The 25,181-nt window shown below is 47.8% G+C and overlaps 10 protein-coding genes across 12 annotated transcripts; 6 read left to right on the top strand and 4 right to left on the bottom strand.

The window, feature by feature from the left end:
• Positions 1 to 3,050: 3,050 nt before the first annotated feature.
• On the top strand, positions 3,051 to 3,333 carry FOIG_11494 (uncharacterized protein; the record flags this gene model as incomplete). The annotated part of the gene is made up of 2 exons (XM_031212067.1): positions 3,051 to 3,275; positions 3,331 to 3,333. The coding sequence occupies 2 exons, from the start codon at positions 3,051 to 3,053 to the stop codon at positions 3,331 to 3,333; spliced, it is 228 nt and encodes a 75-aa protein (XP_031058044.1).
• Positions 3,334 to 4,679: 1,346 nt separating this feature from the next.
• Positions 4,680 to 6,709, top strand: FOIG_11493 (uncharacterized protein). Its single transcript, XM_031212066.1, has one exon. The coding sequence runs from the start codon at positions 4,821 to 4,823 to the stop codon at positions 6,558 to 6,560; it is 1,740 nt and encodes a 579-aa protein (XP_031058043.1). The 5' UTR covers positions 4,680 to 4,820; the 3' UTR covers positions 6,561 to 6,709.
• A 43-nt stretch (positions 6,710 to 6,752) lies between these two features.
• FOIG_11492 (uncharacterized protein) lies at positions 6,753 to 7,685 on the bottom strand. The gene has a single exon (XM_031212065.1). The coding sequence runs from the start codon at positions 7,640 to 7,642 to the stop codon at positions 7,280 to 7,282; it is 363 nt and encodes a 120-aa protein (XP_031058042.1). The 5' UTR covers positions 7,643 to 7,685; the 3' UTR covers positions 6,753 to 7,279.
• Positions 7,686 to 7,695: 10 nt separating this feature from the next.
• FOIG_11491 (uncharacterized protein) lies at positions 7,696 to 9,871 on the bottom strand. 2 transcript variants are annotated; one of them, XM_031212063.1, is made up of 5 exons: positions 9,439 to 9,871; positions 9,120 to 9,381; positions 8,882 to 9,073; positions 8,445 to 8,836; positions 7,696 to 8,397 (listed from the first exon to the last, which is right to left on the bottom strand). In XM_031212063.1, exons 1-5 carry the CDS (start codon positions 9,586 to 9,588, stop codon positions 7,981 to 7,983), a joined length of 1,413 nt encoding a protein of 470 aa, XP_031058040.1. In that variant the 5' UTR covers positions 9,589 to 9,871; the 3' UTR covers positions 7,696 to 7,980. The 2 variants fall into 2 exon arrangements, with proteins under 2 accessions (XP_031058040.1, XP_031058041.1); XM_031212064.1 differs by lacking the exon at positions 9,439 to 9,871 and having other exon boundaries at positions 9,120 to 9,417.
• A 282-nt stretch (positions 9,872 to 10,153) lies between these two features.
• On the top strand, positions 10,154 to 12,797 carry FOIG_11490 (uncharacterized protein). Of its 2 annotated transcripts, XM_031212061.1 has the most exons (4): positions 10,154 to 10,553; positions 10,649 to 11,568; positions 11,622 to 12,467; positions 12,515 to 12,797. In XM_031212061.1, exons 2-4 carry the CDS (start codon positions 11,390 to 11,392, stop codon positions 12,609 to 12,611), a joined length of 1,122 nt encoding a protein of 373 aa, XP_031058038.1. In that variant the 5' UTR covers positions 10,154 to 10,553; positions 10,649 to 11,389; the 3' UTR covers positions 12,612 to 12,797. The 2 variants fall into 2 exon arrangements, with proteins under 2 accessions (XP_031058038.1, XP_031058039.1); XM_031212062.1 differs by having other exon boundaries at positions 11,622 to 12,797.
• Positions 12,798 to 13,270: 473 nt separating this feature from the next.
• On the top strand, positions 13,271 to 15,133 carry FOIG_11489 (uncharacterized protein; the record flags this gene model as incomplete). The annotated part of the gene is made up of 3 exons (XM_031212060.1): positions 13,271 to 13,756; positions 13,806 to 14,145; positions 14,202 to 15,133. 3 exons carry the CDS (start codon positions 13,271 to 13,273, stop codon positions 15,131 to 15,133), a joined length of 1,758 nt encoding a protein of 585 aa, XP_031058037.1.
• A 669-nt stretch (positions 15,134 to 15,802) lies between these two features.
• On the top strand, positions 15,803 to 18,936 carry FOIG_11488 (uncharacterized protein; the record flags this gene model as incomplete). The annotated part of the gene is made up of 2 exons (XM_031212059.1): positions 15,803 to 16,476; positions 16,526 to 18,936. The coding sequence occupies exons 1-2, from the start codon at positions 15,816 to 15,818 to the stop codon at positions 18,934 to 18,936; spliced, it is 3,072 nt and encodes a 1,023-aa protein (XP_031058036.1). The 5' UTR covers positions 15,803 to 15,815.
• Positions 18,937 to 19,183: 247 nt separating this feature from the next.
• On the bottom strand, positions 19,184 to 20,274 carry FOIG_11487 (uncharacterized protein). The gene has a single exon (XM_031212058.1). The coding sequence runs from the start codon at positions 20,199 to 20,201 to the stop codon at positions 19,308 to 19,310; it is 894 nt and encodes a 297-aa protein (XP_031058035.1). The 5' UTR covers positions 20,202 to 20,274; the 3' UTR covers positions 19,184 to 19,307.
• A 526-nt stretch (positions 20,275 to 20,800) lies between these two features.
• On the bottom strand, positions 20,801 to 22,409 carry FOIG_11486 (uncharacterized protein). The gene is made up of 2 exons (XM_031212057.1): positions 22,232 to 22,409; positions 20,801 to 22,161 (listed from the first exon to the last, which is right to left on the bottom strand). The coding sequence occupies exons 1-2, from the start codon at positions 22,267 to 22,269 to the stop codon at positions 20,874 to 20,876; spliced, it is 1,326 nt and encodes a 441-aa protein (XP_031058034.1). The 5' UTR covers positions 22,270 to 22,409; the 3' UTR covers positions 20,801 to 20,873.
• A 212-nt stretch (positions 22,410 to 22,621) lies between these two features.
• Positions 22,622 to 24,921, top strand: FOIG_11485 (uncharacterized protein). The gene is made up of 5 exons (XM_031212056.1): positions 22,622 to 23,084; positions 23,130 to 23,210; positions 23,257 to 23,885; positions 23,937 to 24,125; positions 24,173 to 24,921. Exons 1-5 carry the CDS (start codon positions 22,764 to 22,766, stop codon positions 24,885 to 24,887), a joined length of 1,935 nt encoding a protein of 644 aa, XP_031058033.1. The 5' UTR covers positions 22,622 to 22,763; the 3' UTR covers positions 24,888 to 24,921.
• Positions 24,922 to 25,181: the final 260 nt, after the last annotated feature.

The raw sequence follows: 25,181 nt of genomic DNA, 5'->3' as shown, positions 1-25,181 counted from the left end.
GCCTTATATCTTCTTTCAATATCTGGCCAGGGCCTCCTATATCACGATTTACGGTTCATTGTCTTTATTCTGTGGTAAAGTAAAGTTCTATACAGGAGTGCATTTTACAGAACCAAGCAAGTCTCCCTATCTCTTATATCAACAAGCAGGTCACCGCATTTTGGACCCAGTGCAGATAAATGCATCAGAGACGAATAAAACAAATCTCCTAGATATTTAAGTTAGGGGTTGAACCCAAGTAAAAGAAACTGAATATTCTAAATTTAAATAGTTCCGAGCCTGTAGATGAACAGATGTACCGATGATGTGCTGTCTCTTAGACAGCGTCTGTAGTAAAGAACCCCTAAGGGTGGATTTTGAGTGACATTTCACAATATGATTGACCAAGAGTGCTTCTCACATGCTGCCCGAGGAGGCCTTGCTGTCGACCAGGGCGCTTGTGGCATTGTCAGTCGAAGCAAGCACTTACCCAAAGCAGCAGCAAGCATGCCCCCCTTACCTGTCGAATTCTATAAAAAGGAACGCTTACTCTTCGAAACCTCTACTGCATCAAGGGTTACCCAGTCCTTGAATGGTTTCCTTCCTCCTAGCACTGCACCCATGTCGTAGGTGATCTGCATCTGAGCGACTTATGAGTGGTGAACGGCCGTTAGGCCCTTAGCTGGTCACTTCAACTGTAATACTTACTGAGTGGAACTTTTGTTGTAAGTCAACTGCCGAGCTCTAAATTTAATAACCTGTTATCACGGAGTACATTTAGCGACCAAATGATCCTGCAGGGCTCAGTAGAAGGAGCATCACCCTTGGCCGTCCAATGTATCTCCGACGTTCTTTATGGCGCCTGTGAGACCGCAAATCTCCCAGGCGGCTTGTATTAATCTCACTAAGAGCCCAAGGTGGCCGCCGTGATCGCTTAGACGCAGTAACAACATTCAGACTTTACATTTTACTTTCAAACATCAGGGCGACGTCAGCCATGAGAGGCCAGGACCAACGAGTTTCAGGAAGCCGTCCGTTGGAGCCGGTTTCCAGAAATCCCGAAAATTCTGGAGATCAGCAATGTTGACAGTTGGACAAACCCTAATTCCTCGTATAGACTGTAGAAGATAAAGACCCATCTTTGGGGTCATGATAAGCTACCCAATAGTTGGCTCCGGCCATGATATACCCCTTACCGTAGTCGTTTTGCTGACGTTAACGAGGATAATGCTTCTCTAAACGAGACCGTTTCCTGCACCAGACTATTCTGGTTGTAGTCTGTCGGATAGGCGGGCGGACCTCCGAAATCAACCCCGGCATCCCGCTCGGTAACCCCACAAGTCAGCCGCACTCCGGGGCACCTTCGGTATCTTCGTAGCCCAATGCCACGGTTTGGATGGCGCGGATGGGTTGATTAGAGTTGAAGTCGCTTAGGAGCTGAAGCTTAATTATGCGCCTTGCCTCGTAAAATGGCGTGGTTTCATGTTGCTGTTGGTTAGTTGCTTGTCACACTACTGATTGTCACGATAGGTGACACTCAGAATGACAGATGCTCCAGTACTTCGATACTCATTCCTTGAACTCCTCTTGCTGATCCCTGATTTTTCTTTCTTTTCAAGATGTCCTTTTACTTTTTCATGGCCAAAGTATTGAGAGCCGACGAACTCACGACTAAGTTTATGGTCAATCTTTATCATGTCAATCACTTTAGTGTAATTGGTAGAGGATTAGCGGTGTCTCTAAACTGGCATAGCGTTGTGGCCTGAAATGGGCAATGCTCCCGGGACTAGCTGCACGAACATCATCCTCTCTTATGAGATAACTGGCTCACGTCCAGGGTCCAGGGCGTTGGGGATACTACTGTGCCGAGTTCCGTACTTGATGCTTCTTCGTTATGCATATTTGTGGCTGATGGCACATGTCACCTCAAAGGAGTTTCACTTCGGTCTGTAAGGCTTGACTTGCTGGTTACTTGCCAGGACCCTTAGACATAACGTCATGTTACCTGGTCCCAGTCAGAAATTCATTCCATCGGGCTTCTAGAAGGAGGTTCTGTATCACTTTTGGTTAACAATTTCAGTCTTCTGCATATGTCATTGATGTATGGATCTTGGAGCGGGCATGATACTCCATGGACTTTCCGTGTGATGTCTAATATCGCCCCATCCGAGCGTTTCTCGGCAGTTGGGCTTCATAGGGCGGACAGTATTCCCCAGACGTATTACTAGTCGTTGAATTTACAAAGGTCCCGCGGGACCCTAGTGTTTTGCTTCTTCCCAGGTTCCCGGTTATGAGATGTTCCAGACCTTGTAGGGGTCCATTACGAGCTTGGTTAAAGTTTCTATACATCAACAGCCACAGCCTCCAATAAGATCAGTTACCAAGGGTCATGGTAGTCAAGCGACTAAAATAACGGCCCGATTATGCAACATTGGGTGTAAGTCAACAGAGCCTCCTGGGGGGTGAAAGAATAAGGGAACCCTCCACTTTGTAGGGCAACAGGCTTTTATGGGACATAGTCCCATATACTCATTGCCATCAAAGAAGCTCAGTAGACTTCCAGTCTAAACAGCATTCGACTACGTACTATGTGAAGCGGCGATAGAAGATATAAAACCCTCGAACTGATAGATTTGATAAACTATACCAACGAACGCAGTTGTCTCTGGGCTCGATCGAGTCCCATATATCTTAGCCTGTTCTCATCTCCTCAACGTGGTATATGAAAGGGGACTCTACAAGCCGTACCTTGATTAGGCCACTGGAGCTAAGGCTTCCAACCCTCCTAGGTGTTGGTCGAAATTGTACTACGAGCGTAGTGCCCATTTGAATCTCATGATCCTCTTAGCCAGAACTTTCAAGCATCAGGGTTTGTGAGTCCTCGTATAGATGGACCAAGTTCTTTCATCTGCCGGTATTTTCCTGTCTTTGTGAGCAGAATTTGCAGTATATATATCCCGCATTCATCTCTTGACGAGAGATGAAAAGCCATTCTTCTCTCTTTCACTCAGCAGCCTCTTCATATTGCAAGAAGACAACACTCCTTCACCTATCAGCCTTATTCAGTCAGGATGAAGTTCTCTATCATTACATTATCCCTCATCACTCTCGCTTCTGCAGCTCCTGCAGCCAAGCCTCAGAGCGGTGAGATCTCATATGGTGCCCTCAACCGCGACCATATTCCTTGCTCAGTCAAGGGCGCGTCGGCCGCAAACTGCCGCCCTGGTGCTGAAGCCAACCCCTATAACCGGGGCTGCAACGCCATTGAAAAGTGCCGTGGTGGTGTTGGTGACAACGTAAGTTCAACAGACGAGTTTCCTCGTGTGCAACATCGATTAACTGTTTATTCAGTAAGAGAGGATCCATCAAGTTCGGTTAGTGGAATGGCTTGGTAACCGAATTGTAAGGGGGCTGCCGAGTTATGATAGAATCTAGGTTTTTATCCGACCGAATAACAACCTGGAACGGTTTTCCTACTTCATAGTCCCATGGATCTCTTTTTTTCATTAGCATAAGATTATATATCCTATTCTATATCCATGTACTGAAACATCATCATGTGAATGTCGCCTATTTCTATTCCCTATGTTGAGGTTCCTCCCGTGACTGCACTTACGCCAACCATGGAGAGCTAGAGTTATGAACTCGATTTGATTGAGGAAAGGATCTTGACATGATGCCGCTTCGGATACACATGTTGGCATTTACATAGTATGATAGTCTGCCGTGCTTTTTGTTGGCTGTTTTCAGCAAGACCCTTTCTTTTGCGTTCTATGATAAAACAGAAAAGATTTATTATTGCTAGCGTTTGCCTGGACATGTTTCATGCGTGGCTTCACTCTATCTTATGGTCAGAGGATGAAAGAGTCTACCATCACCCTGCCAAGTTTCAGCAGCTTAACTTCATCGTGATCCATCCTTCCCTCGCACATTTGCACAACACCCAATTCAGTTGCATTGCGGTGCTTGACGGTAATAGTCGCGTCGACATACGTAGACTTCCTGATACCCAAGAGAAACACTGGGCGAAAATGTCTTGATTACAAGTTTGTTTCCATAGTGTTTAGACATGCTATATGCTTCTTACCAAGTTCTATATCCGTATAGTGAATATAAGCTCAGTCACAGGTTCGCTATAATTAATGATTATAATATGTGCTATCAGTCTTTCTCCATGACTATTAGGTAATATGCTTAAACGAATTCTAGTTTATAGATGGTTCGGAGCTTGTTGCTCTCTATCTTTACAGGGCGTACGATGAGGTTGATGATCTTGGCCCGATCTGTCTACAGATTTGTTATCGATTTTCTCATCACCAAGATAATAGTACGGAACGAGAGGGCAATTATGAGCTCACGATACGAACATCATGACATCTTAGCACTCAAAAATGACGTTGGAACATAAAGATCAATGGTGACTTCAGGGTAATAGTGGCATAGATTATCCACCTCCCTAATTAGCCTTATGCCTTATCACAGCTACCGCCTGCTTGGGTAGGATTGGAATAGATAACGACAGCCTTATCTTGGCAGACAGCCGGTGTGAGATTGGAGAGAGATTGGAGAGCCAATCAGTGGAACACTGTGCTGATCGGACTCAGCCGATTGGTAGATTGTGATCCTCGCTCCTTAATTAAGGAATCGCCGTCCGCGGTTTTCCGCCCCACTTAAGTAAAATAAGAAGCACGTCAGCAAATGCATCATCCCAAAGTCAAAATGCGCGCCGTTTCCCGGCGCCAAATTTTCGCAATCTTTGTTTGCTAGTTTACTTACTCCTTATTACGTGTTTTGACGATTCTGCCTGAGCTGCGTAAAGCAGCCAGGTCACTCTTGCAAGTATGGCGTCTGTACATATCGTCTGTCTTTATATCATTGCTTCTTTCACTGTTGGCGTCTTATCAGCGACTTCTCACGAATCTGACGTGATCATCTATGGCAACACAGTTGCCGCGCTGGCAGCTGCCATTCAAACGGTTCGTATGAACAGAACCGCCACTTTAGTCTTTCCGACATCACGAATCGGCGGTCTTACTACTTCGGGATTGGGCTGGACCGACTCAAAGGAAGGAAACACCATTGGTGGAATTGCCAGGGAGTTTTACGGCAAAGTGTACGAATATTACGACAACGACGACGCATGGACTCGTGAAACACGAGATGACTATCTCGCAAAGCATATCGAGGCGCAGCCTGGACCAGCCATCGGCGACAAGGTTCAATGGACCTTTGAGCCCAAAGTAGCAGAGGAGATCTTGGAGAAATGGATCAAGGATGAGGGAATTCCTGTCTTTCGGAACGAGTCCATCCTTCGTACTAGCAGCGGCGTGAAGAAGGATGGAACCATCATCAAATCCTTCCAAACGCGGTCCGGGTCAACTTTCTCAGGAAAGATGTTCATTGATGCCGGCTATGAGGGTGACCTCATGGAAACAGCAGGCATCTCATATCGCGTAGGACGCGAAGACAAGCAGGAGTTTGACGAGTCTGCAGCAGGTATTCACTTTAACGAGCCGAGGCGACTTGCTGCTATTGACCCATACAACGACCCTGATGACCCTGACAGCGGTCTGCTCCCCGGGGTTGGTCGCGTGATCACCAAGTTCGCAGCTGAAGAGTCGCGTGGCAAGAAAGATCATCGTCTTCAAGCCTTCAACTACCGATTATCTTTAACGACAGAGGATGACAACAAGGTGGAATTCTTCAAACCAGATGGCTACAATGAATCTCACTACAAGATCTTGATCCGATACATCAAGACTGGCTACCTAGGGCCGTTCTTCACGACACAACTCATGCCGAATCTTAAAACCGACACCAATGCAGCAGGTCAAATCAGTACCGATCTGATAGGTGGAAGTTACAACAAGACGTCCAATTATGCTGAGTATTCGTACGAGGAGCGGGAGGCTGCTGCGAAAAGGCACAAGATCTGGGCGCAAGGACTTCTCTGGACATTGGCGAACCACAAAGATGTCCCAGACTTTGTTCGTGAGAACACAAGTGCTTGGGGCTACGCGAAGGATGAGTGGACTGACAACGGCAACTGGCCATACGAGATATACATTCGCGAGGCTCGACGGATGGACGGCGTGTATACGATGACACAGGCCGACATTCAGCACCCGAAACCGTATGACAACGACACTGTCGTTGCAGTCGGGTACTATACGCTCGATGTTCATCAAGTAGAACGTGTTGTTATCAACGACCGCATACATGACGAAGGTCTCATTCACGTTCCCAATCCCGGGCCTTTCAGCGTCCCTTATGGGTCTATCGTTCCCAGAAAGGAGGACGCCACCAACTTTGTCAACCCTGTTACAATGAGCGCCACGCATATTGCTCTGTCTGCAATTCGTATGGAGCCTGTCTATATGATCATGGGGCAGAGTGCGGGAGCAGCGGCTGTTTTGGCCATCGAGGATAATGTCGCTGTGCAGGATGTTGATCGAAAGAAGCTTAAAGGAAGGCTAAAGGATCATGCACAGGTCTTGGAGTCCTTCTCTATAACATTGCAGCCGAGTCGACATTGGCTTGTAGCCTGTTTCATTTCTTGTCTTTTTTATATCATATCATAGCAATAGAGGTATATAGAATGAGAGGGTATGAGTTGCGAGATTCAATCCCTGATCTCTCCTACTGAGTCAACTTTCAGTGTTTTCAGTGTGCTTGCTCATTCTCGACAGGCTTTCTCCAGATCGTCAGTGGTGACGAGTCTGTATTGGACAAGAACTTTGAGCTTCCGGCACTGTTGAGATATATCAAAGAGTGGAGTGCGACTGACTTCCAAGAAGCTTTGCCAACCGAGCTGTAGAGATGTCAAGTTGGAGGAAAGGTATTGAAGAGAACCTTGGAGTAGCCAACCGGATGGGCCATCCAGGCCTAGGGTCTGGAGCTGTTTCAATGATTGTTCGACATGAGTATGATCCGAGATCCAATCAGATAGATGTTTCTGCGCGTCAGCCACTACTATTCTGTTCAGATGGTCACCGTTGTGCCCCCTCAAGCCGGTGAAGTAATGAAGTGACTTAATACGGGCACAGGTGGCGAGTATAAACTGTAATCCCTCAAGCTGATCGGTGAAAACCGTTCCTGGATTTCCGCCGCCAGTACCCACGAACAGAAACTCAATATTAGGGCATCAGGTGATGATACCTATTACCGGCTCACTGTTTTCCACTTGGCAATTCCAGTCGAACAGTAGGGACCGTACAAGACTCGCACGAATCGTCCTGATTCTGAGGCTGAACAAGAATTTCCACTGTTTGTAGTAGCCTTTAAGGACTCCGGCATTCTTTTAAATGAAATCCTCAGACAATTTGTGTAGAGTTTTGCATGAGCATGAGAACGCAACCAATGTCTGCTCTCTAGATCGGGATTGTTGACGAAAGGTACTGACGTGCCCAACAATCATTCGGTAAAGCTCAGTCGGCAACTTGACGGAGTGCTGGGATTCGCGAGGCGACGCAGAGGTAATTCTGCTGCTGTCAGCTGCCGGGGCTTGAATTGTGATGCCCACATTCTGAAGGAATGCTGTTGCTGCTTGGGCCCGTCGCTGGGCATCTTTATCGTCGGGGTTTCGGCTTGCGATGAAATTGGTTAATCGTGCGATGGTCGCCAGATTGTCTTCAGCTTTCTCTTTGGATTTTGATGTCCACATGATGCCAAATGATAGTCAAACAAGTGTTTGACCACGTTTGTTAATTGAGATAAGTTGACGCGGCCGAAACACAACAACTGAAGCGTGACGGCCACACAAGCACCACGTGACTAGGCTACACAAGATGTTGGCTGGTCGCCGTCCTGATTTACATAATTTCATAAGACGCATGAGAATCTTTGCATGAAATTGCGTCATCTGATGGGAAGAAGGGAGGCCATGGACCGATGCACATGGATACAAACAAGTGGGATTAATATATTCTGAGGAGTCATCGTATTAGAACAGTTATTCAACATGAACTCCCTCGCGCATCACTATTATAAACAACTCCCTTTCTATGAAGAGTTGGAATTATCAGTACACGACCAGGCGCCTGACCCTCCAGCAGCTTTATATGCCTGGATAATATCGACGATTGATCCATAAGTACCAGCGACCATTAACAAGGTGCCGGAAGCAATAACGAACAAACTCCATCCACAAGCTGATAGCCACTTGGGCGAAATAGCGCGCTTCTCCCAATTGTCGTAGAACCACATGAAGCCCATGGTCTGGAAACACATGAGAGTACCGACGAGCGCTCCAATCAAGGAGATAAGGCTGTAGAAGATAGGAATGGCACTCGCGATGATGTAGGCAATGGTTGACACGATGAATGTGCAACCTAACCACGTGCTCCAATGAACCGCGGAGTTAGAAGCCAGGTGCTTTGTGTTTCTCAACAGTCGAACAAACATATACTTGCTGGGAAGCTGTATCTCGTTAGCAACATAAAAGCACGGGAGGGCATGAGCCATACATGAGTGACAAGAGTGATCGAGACGATCAACCCTGGAATAGCGACGCCATAACTGGCCTTCTTTATGGTATCACCAGCCGAGCCAAGAGCGGGCGAGGATACATATGATCCGCAGAAGTAGTACATCAGGCAACCGATCGTAAGGTAGGTCACGGTCACGATGGCCTGACAGATGGTCAAAGCTCTGGTGTATTGTTCGGGTCGTCGCATCTCAGCAACAATGGCGAAAAAGCCTGGAGTGCCGCCGTATGCTGAGATGAGGGAGCAGATTGCTGAAGCGGCTTGGACGAAGGAGGGTTTGTTGAAGAGCTTGTAGTCCGAGACCCAGACGCCTTCTTGAGGGGCTGCTGCTGGTCGCTCTTGGACACCTGTAGCGATGGTGACCATGATCACTATAGACATTAGCTATTAATCTCAATGTTCGATGTGGAACTCACCGGAGATCATAATGCTGATGACACCAATCCATGCTAGCCAGCTCATGCGAGCAAGGGTTCTGATGCTCGAGAGACCAAAGCCCAGCACTGCAGCGACGGCGACGAAGACAGCAGTACAGGCTCCATGGCTAGACACAGCATTGAGGCCAATGGAAAGACTGAGCATGCCAGCGCCGGATACAAAGACCCAATCTATCAAGTTAGCATTTCCTCATTCAAGTCTGGCATCATAACTTACAAATCCACATAGCAAACCCAAAGAACTCCTTGCCTACGACTCCAAACATCATTTCTCCTGCATCATCGATTGCATAAACATGGCGATGTCGTAGCTTGAAGAGTCCCACGATCCAATTGGACCAAGTCGTTATGATCGCAACAGCTAGCAGGCAGATGATGCCGGGGATCATGCCAAGCACGTTGAATGTCGCTGGAATCGAGAGGACGCCGAGACCGATTTGTGTTTTCATCATCAACCCAGCGGTACCGATGAGTCCGACCTGAAAAACTCATCAATTCTGTGAATCATGCCATTTTTCGTCGCAAATTCTGCTTACACTTCTGTAGTCAGGACCCTCATCCGAAATCTCACCGAAAACTGCATCGTGATGCAACGAAGCTTCATTGTCCGGCTTATTCAACTGCGAAGGAGTAAGAGCCAAGTCATTACCCTGCTCCGCAGTCGAATTGATGTTATAACTATTCATGATGATGTGTTGCTTGAAGCAGGGATCCGCAAATTAAAAAGAACAGCAGCCGGACAGGTCTTTATACGTAAAACTTTGACTCATGCTCCATACTCAGCCCACTCTCGCCCCCAGACCCAGTATTGAGAAACCGGCCCCGGGCATCGGGAGCGCATCTGCCGAGCAAGGAGATAACCAATTATGCAAGCTGTGATGAGTGAGCATCCGGGGTTCCCCAGATATTACCCCGCGGACGGAAGTAGGGAAATTTCCTGATCGAAGGAATCTAATCATTCCCAGAGGTTGAGAGGGTGAAAATTTGGTGATAACGTTCCGTACCCACTGCGGAAGTGGTAGGGCCAATCGCTTTCCACGCGCTGGAGCGACTTCGGTGGATTGGCCAATGGGGTTGGCACAGACCCTGACGTGGTGGTTAGAAAAGGGCGTTGTGTGATACGCCTTATTACATAAATTCCGAGACCGTGCATACAACCCCGATCTTCGGTCCTTTCTGGTGAACTCAAGTTGCAGATAGGAAACTTATTGAATCTTTCCGGTATTAGATAAAGATGCAAATGTTCCATTATGCAGTTTGAGAGATATCGTGTTTGATACTGATTGGTTTCGCTTATCCAAGCCCCGAGCTGAAACAATTCACTTTGAATGATAGGAGATTCGAAGACGTTACCGTTAGCAAATCGAAGTTTTGAGTTTTGACCTCTTAGGAAATGATTCACACTAAGAGACCCTGTTGGCGTTTCGTAGCTCTCAGCCATGCAACGCATCTAACTTCCGTCCCGTCCATCCGTCGATCCGCAAACGGCACGGAAGTCTATCTTCACCTCATGTGTATTAACATGTTGCAGTTCTTATACAATCTGATGCTCGCCTATACTTGACAACCCCTTACCCGACTCCCGATATGTTTTATTGCGCTGAACGCGTGTTGGCGACGGCTATGGGGAGTCTTATAATTTCCTGATCAGGTATGAATTAAGAGATTGTCGGCAAGTCAAAGGATGAGGCCGATATTGCCTGAGTCTATCCGATCGTGTTACTGATTCTCTTTCCCGATACTCAGACATATCCGATATTACCTTTCTAAATTTCGTGATAGGAATCATTGGAATTACGTGGCCATCCCTTTTTCCCCCATCCGCATACCACTAGTGTTGCACGGTGAAATGACTACCTCAACTATGGGACAACAAACACAAGTCGCGTAACCGACTCCATAAGCGCGATGTATCCGAGATACAACTGAAGAACACAAGACCCAAGATATCTCCCTTTTTTGTTTTCTCTTTGCTTGTTGCTTGACATATTGACTCTGAGTCTGTAGATATGGTTGGGTTCTCTTGTCATATCTAATCTTATCTCGTCTTATCTTATCAGCCAGCCAGCTTTTATCATCGACTACCCTGAACCCCAGGAGCTGAAAACTTAAGCTTCGTACCAAGGATCCTCCCATGCTTGTGCTGGACCAGTTGGGTAGGATGCCCAAGCCAATTGAGCTAGGCGTGCCTCACCGCTCATGTACGTAAGGATTGCTAATTGCTCTTGTAATTGTAGAACGTTGCACTAAATACTTGCTAATCAGTGTAGTGCAATACCTCCAACTTTTCACGATCGCACCAATTGACACGGCAGGCATGTTCTCAGCTGTTCACGATTTCTAATCAATGCTGCACAATGTCTCCAGTCTATTCGATCGTTAGTCTATGCGGTGCAATGCTCTCACATATTTAATCCCGCGTTGCTCTCTTAAATTTGAAGCTTTATCCCAGGCTGTTAAGTGGAACTCAACTGCACATCTGACCATATGGCTTCATCATCCTCAACGCAAACTGGCAAAGCCAGCACGAGAGAGGACTTGTTGTCCGTTCTGAGAGGCCAAAGCCTTAGAGTCTCGGACTTGGCTCTGATGCATGCCGGATGGCCGAAAGACATGAATCCGCACGTGGAGGCCATAGACGTTAAGATCCTCCAGATGATTGAAACGTCAGAAAATATTCCCCAAGGAACACCGATAAGAATACTAACATATCTGTCAGACATGCTGTCAACGAAACGGTACGCTCGCGTCTGACCAAAGCTAACCTGTCGGAGCAACTGGCGGGCTGGTACCCGTACGCCTCCCGCGAAAAGCTAGAGGTCTTGACATCCTTTCAAGTCTGGATGTTTATCATCGACGACCTTCTCGATCAATATTCCATCGTCGAGCAGTTCGATTACAATAAGCTGCAGGCCCTACTGGATGACTGCGAAGACTATGTCGAGAAAAGCCTTGGTGTATCAAGCCAGGAGGTAGAGCCGTCGACTCATTATCTAGACCACGATGCTGTACTGTCATTTGAGGAGTACGCCTCAACCGTTCGTCGTATTTACAGGGACAATCCGAGTTACCGAAAGCGCATAGCGAAAGAGGCTATTGCTACCCTGAGAGCATACCAAAAGGAAGCTTTTAATCGAAGAAATGCCCATCTTCCTTCTCTAGACGAATATCTCGGCTACCGGGATGCATCTTGTTGTATGAAGCAAGTGGTGGCCAACATCGAGTTCGCCAATGGACTTGACTTGCCTGAGTACGTCATGGAATCTAAGGAGATTCGCGATCTATACGAAGCGGCCGTCGCTGTTATGTGGATCACGAATGACATTGTGAGCGTGCGCAAAGAGATACGAGAAGGGTTCGTCGAGAACATCGTGGTGTTGTTGGCGCATGGCAATATGCAACGAGGACTTGATGCGTCGCTCGACAGGCTTCAAGTTGAGATCGATAGAGTGAACAAAGCTTCTGATGACGCTGCAAGTCGATTTGCCGGCGAGACTTTTGAGCGCGACATCGCCTTGCTGGCGAAGAACTGCAAGAATATGTGCCTGAGCAGTTGGTTTTGGAGGTAAGTCCCATTTGTATCCAATTCTAGTGCTGCAACTGACAAAGCAGCGTCAAAACCCCAAGATATTGTCTGCACGATATAGAACCGGATGCGAATGGGGGCTTTAACTTCACGATTGATCAAATTGCCGAGGGGACATCGTGAGTTCGTTGGGCCGTGATATTTCCGGGTTAACCATCACATTCAGTCGCTAAACAAGGAGTCCACTCTACGGAGTTGCTGATTTTTAACCAGTGTTGGTACTAGAAGAGTATAAAATGACACGTTTTGTATTCGCTGTGGCGCTGTGATATCCCCGTGAACCCTCCACGCCATGATATTCATTCCGTAACAATTCCACAATACCCTCCAATCCGGCCCGATACCGCCCTCTCTCGATCAATAAAATCAGATTAGATTAGATTGATTAAACAAGTTTTTTGCCTTTTAAAATTTTGCCTCACATCTTCTGCTTTACCTTTTGCCCTAGATAATCTGACTGACGTACGCGGTGGAGCTAACCGTGCCGTGTTTACCGTGAAAAAGACCCTCTTTGTTTTACGAGCCTCATTACTATTTGCCAAGCATCCCACTCAGCTTGCCGATCCTGCCGTTTTCTACAGGGACGCAACCAACAGAGTCGGAACCAACGGGGCGAGATGATCTTATCTGATGCGTTCTTTTCGTCGTTTGATCCACCGGTGTCGGAAGATTTATGCCGGGGGGCATACAGCATGTCATTTCTTTTTAATGTAACCCTTTTCCTCGTCAAGAATCTAAAAGTTCTTGAGCTTAATTCTCTCTTTCTAGCTTGAACCGCCAAAATGGGCTTCTGGAACAGGTCGAACAAGACCTCTGATGTCGATCTCCAAGACATCACGACGACTACAGACCACGAAAAGAATCCTCACCCTGAAGATGGACACCCAGCTGTTCCCGATGATGCCCTACCCGCTGAGGATGTCACTGAGGGTGTTAAGGACATGGAAGCCATCACCCTCGTATGGACCAAGTCATCTCTGATCTGCCTCTTCATCTTCATTTGGCTCGTTTACCTTCTCAATGCCTTCCAGAGCTCGACCGTCGGCAATTTGGTACCCTATGTCACCAGCGACTGGGGCTCGCACTCGCTTCTCAACACCATTGGTGTCGTCGCGAGCTCAATGACTGCCGCTGTCTTCATCCCGCTTGCCAAACTCCTTGATCTTTGGGGCAGAGCTGAGGGTTATCTTTTGATGGTGGGATTCTGTGAATTGGGCTTGATTCTGATGGCTACGGCCAAAGACCTGTCGACTTACTGTGCCGCGAACGTACGTAACAGAAATCACATGTCGCCTGTTGGAGCTAATGTAATTGCAGGTCTTTTACTCAGTCGGTTTCACAGGCCTGATCTACAGTATCGATGTTGTGACTGCCGATGCCACCAATTTAAAGAACCGAGCCTTGGCATATGCATTCACGTCGTCGCCCTACATGATCTCTGCTTTTGCCGGATCTTACGCTTCGGACAGAATGCTGGCTGATATCGGCTGGCCTTGGGGCTTCGGCATTTTTGCCTTCATCACGCCCGTTGTCTGTGCGCCCTTATATCTTCTTCTCAAGATCAACTTGCGCAAGGCCAAGAAGAATATCTTGCCAAGGAAGGCCAGTGGTCGCACGTTGAAGGAGAGCATCTGGCACTATGTGCTCGAGTTTGACGGTAAGTTCAACACGTAGTTCCAAGTCTCCCCAAAGCTAATTATTGTTGTCTTGTAGTCCTCGGAGTATTCCTCTTTGCCGCTGGCTTGGTCATCTTCCTCCTCCCTTTCACCATCGCTTCCACGGCACCCCACGGATGGTCAACTGGATACATCATTGCCATGATCATCGTTGGCTTCATCCTTCTTGTTGGTTTCGCCCTCAATGAAGTTTACTTTGCGCCAGTTCCGTTCCTCAAATTCCACTTCTTGACTGATCGAACCCTTGTTGGCGCTTGCCTCCTCGATCTTACTTATCAGATTTCGTATTACTGCTGGAACAACTACTTCACGTCCTTCCTTCAAGTTGTCAACTATCTGACAGTCGCAGAGGCCGGTTACGTTAACAACACCTTCAACGTTGTGTCCGGCTTCCTGTTGTTTATCGTGGGTTGGAGTATCCGTAGGACTGGATACTTCAAGTGGCTCCTCTGGGTCGGCGTGCCGCTTTATATCCTAGCCCAAGGCTTGATGATCTACTTCCGAAGCCCAACTGGCTATGTGGGATACTTGGTTATGTGCCAAGTTTTTATTTCTGTCGGCGGCAGTGTCTTCACAATTTGCATGCAACTCGCCGTTCTTGCCGCTGTCGATCATCAGCACGTTGCTGCGGCGTTGGCTATGTTGAACGTCACTGGCACAGCGGGTGGCAGTATCGGCGACACAATTTCTGGCGCCATCTGGACCAATACCTTTGAGAAAGCACTGAAGATGTATCTGCCCGCAAGTGCGCTTGAGAACCTCGAGGCTATCTACGGAGATCTTCCTACGCAATTGAGTTATGCTAAGGGCACACCAGAGCGCATCGCTATTCAGAAGGCATACGGATATGCGCAGACTCGAATGTTGGCAGCTGGAACGGCCATTATGGCATTATCATTTATCTGGGTCGCTCTTATCAGGAACTTGAAGGTCTCGGAGATGAGACAGACCAAGGGTAATGTTTTCTAGAAAGTCTGTTGCAAAAGGCCATATGTCATTGATGGACAGGGTAAAATGGTCGGAAAGACCGAAAGTCCAATACATCTCAAAAGCCAATTGAAAAGATTTTTGTTATGCCTAAATAACTGAAATGTCATCAAGATATGCATGGTCAATAAGCAAAAGCCTGGTTGGCCGATCTTCTCTTCTCCCTTGCCAGTACCATTTCCCTTCCACGTGCGACTATGCTAAAGTATTGTCCATATGCAAGAATGCATTGAACATGGTTAATGGAACTTCGGTCAAGTATTTCTTCTTGTAATAATTATGAGACCTTTCTATCTCGTTGTCTTCAGACAATTCCTTGCGTTGAAAGTGGCTGGCTGAGCAATCTGTCGCCCAAGCAAGGGATGACTAGACCGCGCCTAATATTGTTTTCGAACGGCCTTCCCACTACTTCGGGTCAAATGTCTCAGCCTTAGAATGACTCTAGACCCAGAGATCGCAATCGAGACCCTGAATTCGAACGATGGCGTCTGTCACTAAGGACCCCTTGCGATGTTGTCATTTCAACGGGCAGACCATATCGCCGCCACCAACATTTCGCATTGCTTAGTTGCACTCGGACCGTTGGCCCTGATCTTATATGTAGTAGGTGCCATTGCCAAAAAAGGATTGCCATTCGTTCGACCGCCGCCGTTTTCACGTCAGAATGAAGGGCCATATTGGAGCGTTTGCGCTGCTCAGCGGCATTGTCAGCGGTGGTGCTGCCGTTGATGCGAGAGACGTCCAGTATGCGGACCAAGACCCTGGGACGTGGTGCGTTACCTACCTTTCGACATACCTCGCCCCAGTATCAATTGCGACCGATCTCCCGCGCCCAGCTGAAAACACTACAGATGTCGGACTGATATTGACATCTACTGCTCAAGATCCAGATCTCGCTTCCTCGGCCGCTTCTAGCGCATCCACTTCAGCTACGCTTGAGCCAGCTGGACAGCGTATCATCCTTCTCATCAGCCCTTCTGGCGGTAACACAAAGCGCGATATCGGCGGTTTTGTCGGTGATGGAAATCCCGACATCTGTACCTTTGCTACTGTGTTCACTCTTGGCAACGGTCGGCTTTTCGAGGGTGGTGTTCCAGTTTCATACCTTGGTGATGGCTACCAGAAACTCCAAGCCTCATCCTCATCAAGTGATAATGCAATTTCGACAACTTTCAGCAGTGAGGGAGGGCTACTGCGCTTCCAAAATCTTTCGTTGCCCAATGGTGGAGCTTCATTCTGCCAGACCCCTTCTGATGGGCAGGTTTACATGACCTTCGCGTTCAGGCCATCTGGCTGCGTACCGGTGTCCCTGAAAGTGTATGGAGGTAAGTATTGATCACACCTTTACATTCCATTACTGACAATGGCGAATAGCCGAGCAATGCATTGACGGTAGACTCGATGGCCTGGGTCCTACAACATCATCCACCAAGCCTGATGAGACCATTTCAACACTTTCTACGGAAGAGGTATCTGCTGAGGCCTCTGCTATCGAGTCTTCAGTCACCTCTACATTTTCTACCGAAGAATCAAGAGTGTCCACAGGGTCATCATCATCCGAAGGTGCTATCAGCCAAGAGACAGAAGCACCCAGTGGCTCGTTGACTAATGAACCGACTGCAACACAATCTCGGGGAAACACAGTCGTCACAAATGCTATTTCCAACGGACGTTTCGCAATCAAGGACCCCAACTCGGAAAGTGGCATTTTTGGCTTTGATGCTGAAGGTGAAGCCAAGCAACGAAACGGCAACTGCTACAAGGCAGACGGAAGCTCCGATGATGGCTGCGTTGCATTGGGCTCTTCTTCCGACTCAAAGAAGCGAGCTTTTGGAGGACTAGCGAGTATCTCACAATTCCTTACCAACCTTGCTCCAAGCAGAACTGTTCTCTATACTGTTCAGTTCTATTACGTCGTCATCACTGCTGGAGGCAGCCAGGCGTGCAGCGTCAATGCCTACCTAGGCAATCGCCAGTTCTACACCATGGGTCTATTCACCAGTGGTGGTGTTGGCGTCTCTTGGAACAGAGTCCTCACTACTGTCATGGCTGACTCTCGAAGCGCCAGCTTTGGCATCTCCATGTCCTGCACAGGCAATGGTCTAGCACTGATCTACGTTGACTCGGTTTTTGTCTCCAACCAGGTGACACCTGACAACATCGATCAGTTCCAGCTGGACTTTGGAGATGGCAACAGCCCCCAAGAGACTACTAGTGGGCTCCCGTCCGCTCCAACAAGTGAACCGGCCAATTCAGTAACATCAATTGAGCCAGGGACCACTAACACAAACTCCCCTTCCGCTACCACGACAGGCTTCACCAGACCCGAGATTCCTTCTCAAGAGGTCTGTCCCGATGGCTACAGGCCTCCCGGCTTTTGTGGACAGAGGTCTCCACAGCCTTCAGAGCCATTCTGCAAGTACCGTTCCCAGCCCAATGCTGATGTTGTGGCGTATCCACTCTCACAATATCCCATGCAAGGCATGGATATCCAGAAGTGCGCGTTAACTTGTGCTTACATCGATGGATGTTTCGCATTTGCTGTGAACAACAACAAGAACTACCCCTGCAATTTCGTCCTTGAACCATTGAGGGTCTCTGGTTGGACCAGTGGAGATCCAGATCGTGTCCTAGAATGGTCTGAGTTAGCTTGCTTCAACTGTCAGCTCTGTAGTGACTCATCATCCCTCTCAACGTCGACCGCTGACTTTACTGACCCTCCGGCGCAATCGGAGACAACTGTCATCGCGGAACCATCGACTAGAGTTCCCCAGAACACTACTCATTGGCTACCTGACCCACAGACAAGCTCTGGAAGCTTAGAGCCTACACCAGGCACAAAGCCAACGAGCATCCGACCACCTCGACCGGAGACTAGCGTTGACGTTGGGCCAACTTTCATCGAAGGCACCACCACTTTCCCTGAAGCAACCCACACATCAGCTGAAGATCCTGTTCTGGATACATCAAGCGGCACGCTCGAAGACTCTACATCCTTCAGCGAAGATGCAACATCGACTACTCAAGATCCCACTTCAACCTCAGAAACTACCACTGCTTCTGAAACTCCAACGGAGACTTGCAAATACACTCACGGCGAGATGTGTAACTTTGATCGTTTCAACTACCCGAAAGACGTTCTCTGTTCATGGGGCGACAAGTTCACCAGCAGAAAATTCTGGTTGGAGACCCGCGAGTCCTATCCTCATCAAGACCGAGCCGAACAATGTATAGCCATCTGTCAAGGCCATCCACTCTGCTTGACTGCTGGATACTCACAATTCGAAAACCGATGCTACTTCTCTGAACTTCCCTTACTCAAGGAGAACTTCGTCACCGAAGATAACGACTGGAAGAAGCAAGTTTGGCTGGACACGCGCTGCTACACCGACTGCGAAGCGTGTGTCCCTGATTCTGTCCCCAAAGGTCCTCCCGATATGTGTGCATACACTTTGGGCGATGAGTGCAAGCCAGTCGCCAACCCTCCTGACGGCACTGTCTGCAATTACGATGCGTATATGGGAGGTGGATGGGTTGATGGAAATGATCCGAGCGTGATTAGTGTTTATACAGAGTACGCCCAGGCTAGTCCTCGGAGGTGTGCTGCTATCTGTCGAGCTTATCCAGGATGTAAGGGTTCTGGATATAAGGATGATCGGTGCAAGTTCTCGGTTTATAAGCTTGCTTTGACCGGTATGCCCATACCACTTGAGACGGACAAGGATCCTTCTATGAACTCTATCTGGGATGATCCTGCGTGTTGGACATGCCCTGGTTGCGAGTAAGAGGACTTGGAAGCTCCTCATTTTCCTTCATTTTCTCCACCCTCGTCACCCTGTTGGCGCATTTTCTTTTGTCCCCGAAAGCTCTACAGAGTGATTTCCTTCCAAAACTTCTTTTCTCGTATAATCTAGATTACTATTGTATGATAATGTCATGAATCTATCCTCACCATAGCACATAACACGCAATGGCGTGAGGCTATGAAGAGACTTGCTCTCCATTGCCGAGGGAAGACCCTGACTGAAAACCGCTCGAAGCGATGCCTTGGGAACTCTTCTGTGAACTATCATGCGGGCTGCAAGCCATTTCAAACTCCGTAACTCCGAATAATATGGCTTTCCACTATCCTTGATCCCTCAGAACGGTTTTCAACTCAATCGACATACTCCCCAGTCGTTATTACCAAAATCTCAAACTCCATCTCCTCATAATCCTCTGCAAAGTCATGTAGTCCAGCGCCTTTGGCAAACTTCGCACACAACCCATACATAACACCCAGTTGCTCGACGAGCCCTTCATCCGATAACAGCGCGAGACTTTCTTCGCCAAGCTTCAATGCTTCCAGATCTGTCTTTGGGATCTCAGCGAACTTCGGTGCGTCGCCCGATTTTCCTGCATCCTGATAAATGTCAAGAATCCCCTTGATCTGCGCAATCCTGCGTCTTCGCTTATCGTGCTTAGCAGCATCAGGCCCTTCACAGGCAGCGCACTGGCACTGAAAGCCCCAATTCGACAGCTCCTTCATCCTGGCTTGGTGGGAGATTGCAACTTCGATGTATGAGTTGGTGATTTCCTCGTCTTTGTCAATGTCCCTCACTGCGTATACTTCCATGAAACCCGTTGGCTCATCGTATACCCAACATATGTTGGGTGTACATGAGTGATTCATGCGACAGAAAATGGTGAACAAGCCACATTCGAGACCCCCAGATGTGATGCTCGCCGCATTTGTATAGAACTTGGCCAAGACAATACCAGCGTCGAGATCTGTCCCAGGACATAGTTGGCCCTGAAGGAATGAGAATTCGCGCAGCTTTTTATCGTTGTGATACAGATCCATCAATCGCTGTTGTTCCGAGTCGCTCAGATCTGCGACTTGATCAATAACACATCTGTACTCGGCTTTTGTCTTTGTCTCAGCTTGTGAAACTGTCAGAATCGGTCTCTCGTGAATGATGTGAGTCCCAGCCTTGATGAGCTCTTTGGCAAACAGGCCGTGCCCATCAGCCGTCTCCTTCATCATATATAGACATTTCGCTTGCTCCATCGCGTAGTATGAGTTGTCGTTTTCATTCTGGTTGATCAGTGTCGCAAGATATGCTCATGCTGATAGTTTCCAGTTCGTGAATCATTTTTAAAAAGTTCATCGTAAGTAGCGGAGATTTACGTGTCATGTCGCACCAATCAAAGTCCTGAGCAAGCTTCTTGCTGTTATTAATAGATTTCAAATCCTGGTCTAACCGTAAAGGGTTGATGCATATGAGGCCGAGCTGATTTAACTGGATAGCAGCTCTGCTTCTGCTCCACAGCTATGGGTACGTTTTGTAGCTCTAGGGTGAGTACTTGCTTAATAACATCACAACTTCAATTCACTCGATCTCAGAGTAAAAACTTCATAAGTTGTGAGTTGGATGTGTTATTTACAGTTGAGACCGGTGGCTGAGATCTTATGTTACTATACAAAACTTTGACTAAAAACTTTCTTTCTAGTAAACAATAGCAGAAATTGCATATTACTTCTTTCTGTCGCCAAGAAAATAGTTGCATTTCACAAGTTCAGTTTCATGCTTGCAGAGAGAGGGCCAAGTGCACATTCTTGCATTCTCAACTATTGTGCCTGGAAACGAGCCTAGACAAGACATTAAGCGGGTATCCGACAATACCAAGATCTAGATCTCTATAACAATCCAAACAAAATCTACCCTAACGTTTTAAACCTCTAGGACTTTTCCTTCAGTACAAATATACCCCCATGCCATCCATAAGTCCTCGTCAATCGTCGTCCATGTCGTCTAGCCGTCTCAAAAGGAATCTTGCCCATGGGGTGTGGTTCATGGAAATGGATACCACGCTCAACGTCCAGCTTAGTCTGAGTAAACTGCCAGACGGAGCCGTACAGCTTCTCAATCTTAAAGCCAGTCGCCGCTATGGTATAGAGGAAGTCATTCCACGGGATCAAGCCAGGAGTCGTTGTTACTTCGGGATCGAAGAACAAAGTACGGAACACCTTGAGCGCTTTGGCATCAACAGCAAATGTGGGCTGGGTGGCTTCAGTCGCCGGTTCTGCTTCATCAGCCGGCGGGGTCGCCTCCTCGGCAGTGGCAGGCTCTGTCGGATCACCCTTGGTCTTTGACTTGATTTCCGGCTTGAACTTCTTAGGTTCATGCGCAGGCCCGTCCAAAAACAGTTTCGAAGGAGGTTTGTTGAGCTCCCACAGATCTCGATTCGTAATAGACTCGGCCTTCGAGTCGGTCTTTGCAGGCTCAACCCACTCAGCCGTCCTTCGCAGGGTCCGCGGTCGTGAAAGCAGCTCGTAAACACAAGTATTCTCAAAGCCTGTGACATGCTTTTGTGTGACTTGGTCGATCTTGGCCCAGACGATGTCCCGGTTCGCTTCAGCTCGGCGCATGGTATCTACCGTCGCTTTGGTACGGCGTTTGCTATACGGATAGGTAAATTTTCTACCCGACGGCTTTGCGACCCTAGCTGCTTCATCAAACTCTTTCCGCAGGAAGGCCTCATGTGATTGCCTAAAATTGCCTCGCGTCTTACTCCAAGCATCTCGGTATAAATCAGTATTAGCTTGAATAACCTGGTCAAATTGGGTGGCCCATGGTTGGTACAGCTCCAGCTGCTTCAGACACTGTGCTATAATAGCAATATCACCAAGTATCTTGGAGGCATGAACGGATATGAGTGCATCTGCTTTGGAATCTGCCTGCATCAATCGCTCTAGTTCATCGACGACAAGCAGCAAGCGCGCTATGAAAAGCCCCCAGTCATCCTTCCACAACGTTAGGATGAGGAACATGACCTCTTTATCTACTTCAGTAATCTTCAACCCGGCGCGGGGGATTACATTCATATCTGACGTGTAAGGATCCGGAGGTGGCATGCGAACGAAGAACTTCCGAATGGGAGGTGATGATAGCTTGTAAAGATGTTTTTTGAGTAGTTCTGGGCTCGATCTCGAACGTCTTCTCTTGTAGGGCAACCCTCTACTCGTCCTTAATTCATAGCCATCAGCTCACGCTGTCTTTCATAATTGCAACCGGCAAAATCGGGATCTTCAAAGACCATGCCATCATCATAGAAGAGGCCCTCGTAATGATCATAATAGTAGTTTGATCTGGTATTCATAGTTTTCGTGGTAAGACACGTTCAGGAAGATGCAGAATGAGAGTGTAAGTTAGCAGGTAATTGATAAACAGAATAAACGATTCTAACGTGGCAGATTTCGTTGAGCATATGGCGGTAGATTCGTTGAGGTTGGAAAAGCTTGAGGAGCTTAAGCCGTTTACCTTCTTAGGCTGGTCTAGAGGCCTGAGGCAGGAAGGTATCATCTGATGAGACCACTGTGTCAGTAAGTGGAGTCACCTCGGTAGATGAAAGTGGGGACGGAAGTTTGGTTCCCGGACTCCGATAACGCTCAGCTCATGTTGAGGGCTGTTACGGTCATACGGATGACCGGACTATTACTCGAACCCTGCAAACAAGGACGAAAAAGTACGCCAAGGCCTTTGCCTCTCACAAGATATACAGAGGACTTCATTTCTAGGCAATCTTGAGTTCGATCATAGAACACAGCATTTCGCATATCGGATCAATCATGTCGAAGCCCAGGCCATCAGCGGCATATTCTCAGTCTGAAGTCCTGTACACAACACAGCCATTTCTAGTATTACCGGATCTTAGAGTCCTTCCTGAACAAGATGTTGACTTTCTCGAACTCAATCGGTGCTTTCACCTGCCTGTACGAACGGTCCAAGAAGAGTTTATCAACCAGTACTTCTTGTACTTACATCCCTACTATCCTTTGGTAGATGAGAAAGATTTCTGGGATATGTACATGGGGAGAGAGAGCGGTGATGGAAAAAGGAGGCCAATGTCCCTGCTCGTTTTCCAAGCGATGCTTTTCGCAGCATCTGCGGTAAGGCTCAACCAAGTCTTGCGAGACATGGCTGACAAGAGACAGTTCGTATCGCCAGTAGTGCTTAAAAATGCCGGATATACAAGTGTGAAAGTGGCACGGAATATCTTCTATAGAAGAGCCAAAGTACGTAAACTCACTGAAGTCGCGCATAACCACTAACCCCCTCGAGCTGTTGTTTGACCTTGGGGTCGAGAGCGACGCGTTCACAAAATCCCAGGCGGCCTTACTCTTGACGTTCCAATTTTCAGCTCTCGAACCGCACGCAGGAAGCACTTGGCTCGCTATCGCCATTCAAAACGCCATCGTTGCGCAAGCTCACACTTTCCAAGCTCCTGGATCAAGTATATCGCGCAAGAAGAGTAACAAGCGGCTATGGTGGTCTCTATTCTGGAGAGATAGAGTCTTGACTCTTGGTCTTCGAAAACCTTTACAAATAACGCCGTCCAGCTTTAATGTTAGTTTAGATCCAATCACTCCTGGGGATCTTGCCGATGAAGCAGAAACCTCTGCTGTATACGACTCTAGGACCAAGCGCCAGCTAGCAGATATCATAAACTACCAATGTCGCCTGGCCGTTCTTCTGACAGACACTCTTTCCATCTGTTATGGGCCAAACGCATTCGACATCACGTACTCGCTGGATAATTTCGAGCAAACCCTTTCTCAGATCAGAACCGCCAAGAGTAATCTCGCCCGCTGGAAGAAAGAGGCAGACAGAGCCCTCCATCCATTTCTCAATGGCAAGGGGGCGCACCGTTCGACAACGCTCATATCAAGCGTCGTATACATATATGCTTAGTGAGTGGCAAAACTTATGCATCTTGCTCTCCCCACTAACGATAATTGTAGCGCTGCCCAAATTGCTCTTGGAAATCATGAGGCTATGATGATTGAACAACGACAAAAAGGGATCAATATCGTCGATGACACTGTACTCCGGAATATCGGCAAGGATATAAGTTATGCGACAACAGAAACAACGAAGCTAGTTGGATTCATTGTTCAAAAAGGTTTAACTCAACACCTTCCTATATCTGCGTAGGTGGCCAACCCTCAAACGGCTTGCTATATCTAACCTTGTTCAGCATCGCGTACATTGCGTATCCGCTTATGCTGAGCTCTATTGATGAGAGGATAGCACCCAAGGACCTCGAAGCTGACGAAGACCAAGTTTTAACGAGATATCATGCACAAGCAATGCACCTGTGTAGCAAACGGTTTGAAGGTGCTGAAGATATCAGTAGAATGATCACTCAGATCGTCCAGTCAACACCCATTCAGCTACCACTACGTCCATGCTCGAAAGCACCAGGGTGCCGGCAGTCATCTGGAGCAGAGGGAGCATTGTCGCCACCATCGAAGAGTGTCACGAAATACTGGGATGAGCTATTCATCACACGCCAGTACATGCGCCTTCGACTTTCCCTCGACTACGCCTTGATAACTGGTAGACCACCAACGGAGCTAGACCTGCCGACATCTATTCTTCACGACGCGGGGATAAAGAGGTTGGCCTACGGGCCGATACACAGCTTGTCTGCGACAACTCTGTACTCGCCTCGCAAGCGTCGCGCATCGGAAAGTGTTGCTGGTCTGCCAAGGGTCATTGAGCTGGATGAGAAACTATCGGACGATGAAGGGCAAGCGGAGCATGTTGAGATATTGGATGACCTGACCGCACCTAGCACTCAAATTGTACAGAGGGAGGCGAGCAGTTTATCATCTCGGCCCTATTTTGACTATGATGCAATTTGGGCGGCTAATTTGTTTGAGGAGATTACAGATGTACTTTGGGCTTGACGTGGTAATGATGGGAGGAGTTCTGTACCTCGAAGGAGTTCTGTACCTCGAATCAATTGTATAAACCTTGTTGATCGAATTTCGTCAACTTTCCAGTGATATTTAGTTGCCATTTTCGTCCATGGCACCGCTGCAGCAGGGGTACCCCATACCGCCAGGTAATATCGGAACAGTCCATGATCTACAGCTAGGGTCCCCGCTGGAAATATCTCTTCCACTACTGAGAAATAAGTTAATGTCGATCTTTCCAGATAGGTACGCGGCATATCTCACTCCGATGCATCGACAAGGAAT

The sequence above is a fragment of the Fusarium odoratissimum genome (genome assembly GCF_000260195.1).
Source record: "Fusarium odoratissimum NRRL 54006 unplaced genomic scaffold supercont1.22, whole genome shotgun sequence".
NCBI classification, from domain to species: domain Eukaryota; kingdom Fungi; phylum Ascomycota; class Sordariomycetes; order Hypocreales; family Nectriaceae; genus Fusarium; species Fusarium odoratissimum.
The sequence above is the reverse complement of the archived record's forward strand: the minus strand, read 5'-3'. Positions and strand labels throughout refer to the sequence as shown.